The sequence below is a fragment of the Gossypium hirsutum genome, chromosome A06, assembly GCF_007990345.1.
Source record: "Gossypium hirsutum isolate 1008001.06 chromosome A06, Gossypium_hirsutum_v2.1, whole genome shotgun sequence".
NCBI classification, from domain to species: Eukaryota; Viridiplantae; Streptophyta; class Magnoliopsida; order Malvales; family Malvaceae; genus Gossypium; species Gossypium hirsutum.
In genome coordinates, this window is record NC_053429.1 from 125,475,461 (window position 1) to 125,479,468 (window position 4,008).

Here is a 4,008-nt window from a genome sequence, read left to right on the forward strand (position 1 = left end):
AATCCAGTAACTTAATTGAAAACTTTTGAATAATTCAATAAATATTTTATAACTTTTTAATATTGAGTGACCAAAAGATAAACTTACTAATACCTTTGAGTATAGGGGAAAGCGGTTTTCAAGGTTAGAACCCGAGATTAGGTGTCAACAAATACACCACGACACTAACAGTTGACAGTGCGATAAAATTGTTAATCACAATGCTGAAGAGAATGGAACATAACTTTCTTATTGAAGTTATGAAAGGAGTTTTTCTGTTCTAACTATCTGTATTAGAAAGATGTATCAAAGAGACATGAAATTATTGATTTTACATCACTTTACATTGTAATCTTGTACCAAAAGAAGCAGTTCGTATAATCATCACGAAAGAGAGGCCGAGGAAGAAGGAAGGACAGCTTATGTAACTCTTAACGAACCTCTGAGTTCCATAGGCACAAGAGGGATGAGAGAATGCAGGACATCAGTTATCAATGGCCGATAACTCGGTTCAGGTTGTATGCACAGCACAGCAACAGCAGCGACCTATTCAGTACACAATATGAATCAACTTTTAAGACCAGATCGAGGTCATATGACAACACGAGTATTCTTTTCGATATACCTGATATAGGTGCTTTAAATCCATTGTGTCTCTTATTAATGGATCCACCATATTCGGAAGTTCCAATCTGTTGGTAAGTTGGGGCATCGCCTGTCAAAATAGCAAATAATATGAAGTTCAACATACGGTAAAACAATTACTCCTAGAGGTAAATCTTAGGTTGAAAGAAAATTACCCAAGTGGCGATCGATTGGCACCGAGATGGTGACATTTGCTCTAGCGGTTTCTTTCCGACTAGCAGCTCTAGCAGGACGATTCCGAAAGCATATACGTCACTTTTATCAGTCAATTTGCCTGAGAAGAAAACACTCTTTGTTACTATTGAAATAAAAATCGAGACCAAAATTGGTACTCTGGACCAGAAAATGGAACAGATTTCATTTGGACTTAGTTATGTGTTAACAATGTGGAACTTTGGCTTACCTTCTAAGAGGTACTCTGGAGCTACATACCCCAACGTTCCTGACAACTTTACGTTTTTGTTTTGAGATCCAGTAACCACAGTAAGGCCAAAATCCGACAGCTAAGTAACGGAAACCATTCTGGTTAACATATATGCAAAGGTATGCAAAGACGAGGTTTGTTAGTGATAGCATCGTACATAATGTTACCTTAGCATTGAAATTGGAGTCCAGAAGAATGTTAGATGACTTAATATCTCGATGAATAACTGGTGGATTACAGTGCTCGTGAAGATATTCTAACGCTCTATCAGAGATCAATGAAAAAATTTAGAACCATGTTATAGCAACAAATTAGAGATTAAAACATAATTGGCTCAGAGTTTCACCTTGCAACATCGATTGCGATTTTCATCCGTAGTTGCCAAGTTAAAGCTGATCCTCGAGTCGGTCCTGTAATGTCCAAAACGAAATCGATGAAATTAGATCAAAGACAATATATTTTAGCTTCTTCCACATTGTTAGTTTCAAATAAGAAACAGAGTTTATACCATGTAATTGACTCTCCAAAGAACCATTTTGCATCATTTCATAAACAAGTAACTTTGATTCACCATGGATACAATATCCCAATAGTGAAACTATATTCTGATGCTGGATTTTGATCATCCAATCGACCTCATTCTGCACACATTCAATGAATATCGAATAAAGGCTGGGGAAAGACATTAGATCCGAAAGAGACTATGTCGAGGGGAGATCAGCTCCTTTGGGAGAAGTCTTCTAAGTGTCATTCACTTGACAGCCGATCCAGTCCTCCAATAAACTAAAGTATTTTCTTCTAGGAGAGGATTTTGTCTCTTGTGCTCTGCCGAGAGTCAGCGTGGCATGAGCAGCTGTCCTGAGAGCCTGGTTCACAGAGCCGGGAGCTGCTCGACTGTAGTGGGGTTTGAACCCCTGACCTATGGGGTATAAGTCACTTGTTGAGGGATATGGTACCACTCTGGTTCAGTCGGCTGCCTGACTTGGAAGACTTCTCCCGACCCTCAATAGACTGTATTCATATCAAGTTCAATTTTGCAACAAAATATCACCTCGAATTCTCTTTCAACATTATGTCCTCCACCATCTAATTTCTTCACAGCAGCAAGAAATTTCCCATCAAAACATGCTTTATAAACACGTCCACGACCGCCTTGACCCAAAACATTACTTTCCCGGAAATTGTTCGTCGCAGCTTCCAATAACCGATACTCAATAACAGCTACTGAACCCTTTTTGCTAGCCATTGGTAATGAATTAAACTGATCCACAATTGGACTCAACGAAAGTGTTTTTGTAGGTTCTTCAGATTGCATATTAAAAAACCAAAACAAAGAACATAGTTGCAATCAACAGACAAGACTTTGAGACCAAAACACAAAGGTGATTGAGTAAGACAAAAAGATACCCAGATTCCGTTTGGCTTCCCCATTGGAATTCTTCATGATTTTGTGTCTACAAATCCAGAAATATAACAAAAAGAGCAATATCCCACAAAGGAGAGTGGAAGCAACAATTAGAGTAACAAGGATTCTCTTGTTCAAATCTTGATGGTGCACTACTTTAATCACTGCCATTCCTGCTTTACCATTAACATAGCGTTAAGCATTATATATTGTTTTTGATGAAGCTAGCACTTATCCCTAGTTTCCCAAAAATCTCAAATGGTCTAAATCCCAATGCAAAGCATCTAATTGTGGTAAAGCATTTAGAGCAATGAAGAAGAAATACCTGGGGAAACAGCTTCCATTTGTGAAGAAAAGGAAGAAACAGTGGAGACAGGTGTGGTTCTAGCAAGAATTACAAGTGATAACAAAGATAAGAAACATTGCCACATGGGAAGTAATAACAGACAGAGAAGATTCATGTCTCTCCACTAAGACAAAGAGAAGAAAGATGTTTGCTGTTTCACTTTTGAATCTAAGAAAAAAAATACCCTTTCTTTGGAAAAAGAAAATGTAAGAAAATGGAGACAAAAAGTGGTCAGTATTGTTGCAAGCAAACCAAGAAAAAAAGAGAAAAAGGAAGAAGAAAAAAGTAGAAAAGGAGAGATCTTTCTTATTCAATTAAATACCTATAATCTAATTGATTTTGTCACTTTTTGTGTGAATGTGTGTTAAAGAGAGAGAAAAGGGCAGAGATGGGGGATATAGACAAAAGTGAAGTGTATCCATGTGTGGCAGTTATGAAAAAGAGAAAAAATTTATGAAGTTATGTGAGTTTGCTTTGGATGGACAGTTGGAAATGGATGTGGATAATGGTAGTAAGCTAAGAAAGGGAAATGGAACATCACTCCTTTTTGTTTTCGGTTAAATTTTACTATCAGTCCCTGTATTTGTGAAAGTTATGGATTTAGATCCTATATTTTAATTTGGTTACTTTTAAAATTTCAATCATCACCAAACAGCAATTATTGAATTCATTCAGTTAAGTTCTGCTATTTTTAAAATATAATACTGCAAACATATTATCATATATGTGATGGCATGCCAGCTTATTATTTCCATATATTACTTAGTAAAAATTCAATTAATGGATTAAAATTTTAAAAATTGAAAAGTATAGGGACTTAGAATGATCGAACTAGAGAATATAAATTAAATCTACTACTATACACAAAGTAAAAGACTAGTAATTTAACCAAACGAATTTAATTGTTACTGTTTGAGTCAAGACTAAAATTCTAAAACTCAAAAAGTATAGAGACTAAAATTCATCAATTCAAGAATGAAAAGGACTCAAATTGATCAAATTAAAATATAGGGACTAAATTCACAAATTCTATAAAGTATAAGGACTTAATGGCGGAATTTAACCTTTTTAAAAAAAATTTCAGCTACATTCCTTATTAGCTAGGTAGTGTTCATCTGGTCCCTACGGGACAATCGATACATACTGTTTTTATTATCTATCAGTATTCTTAAATAAAATTTTGATTCGGGAAAAAAAATTAGATTTTCA

At 35.6% G+C, this 4,008-nt stretch overlaps 1 protein-coding gene across 1 annotated transcript; it reads right to left on the reverse strand.

Annotated features, from left to right (window-relative positions):
- Positions 1-204: 204 nt before the first annotated feature.
- Positions 205-3,210, reverse strand: LOC107934632 (probable receptor-like protein kinase At1g80640). The gene is made up of 10 exons (XM_016867106.2): positions 2,779-3,210; positions 2,456-2,626; positions 2,100-2,350; positions 1,557-1,689; positions 1,395-1,458; positions 1,216-1,312; positions 1,028-1,127; positions 780-898; positions 605-694; positions 205-525 (listed from the first exon to the last, which is right to left on the reverse strand). The coding sequence occupies exons 1-10, from the start codon at positions 2,912-2,914 to the stop codon at positions 400-402; spliced, it is 1,287 nt and encodes a 428-aa protein (XP_016722595.2). The 5' UTR covers positions 2,915-3,210; the 3' UTR covers positions 205-399.
- Between the last annotated feature and the right edge of the window lie 798 nt (positions 3,211-4,008).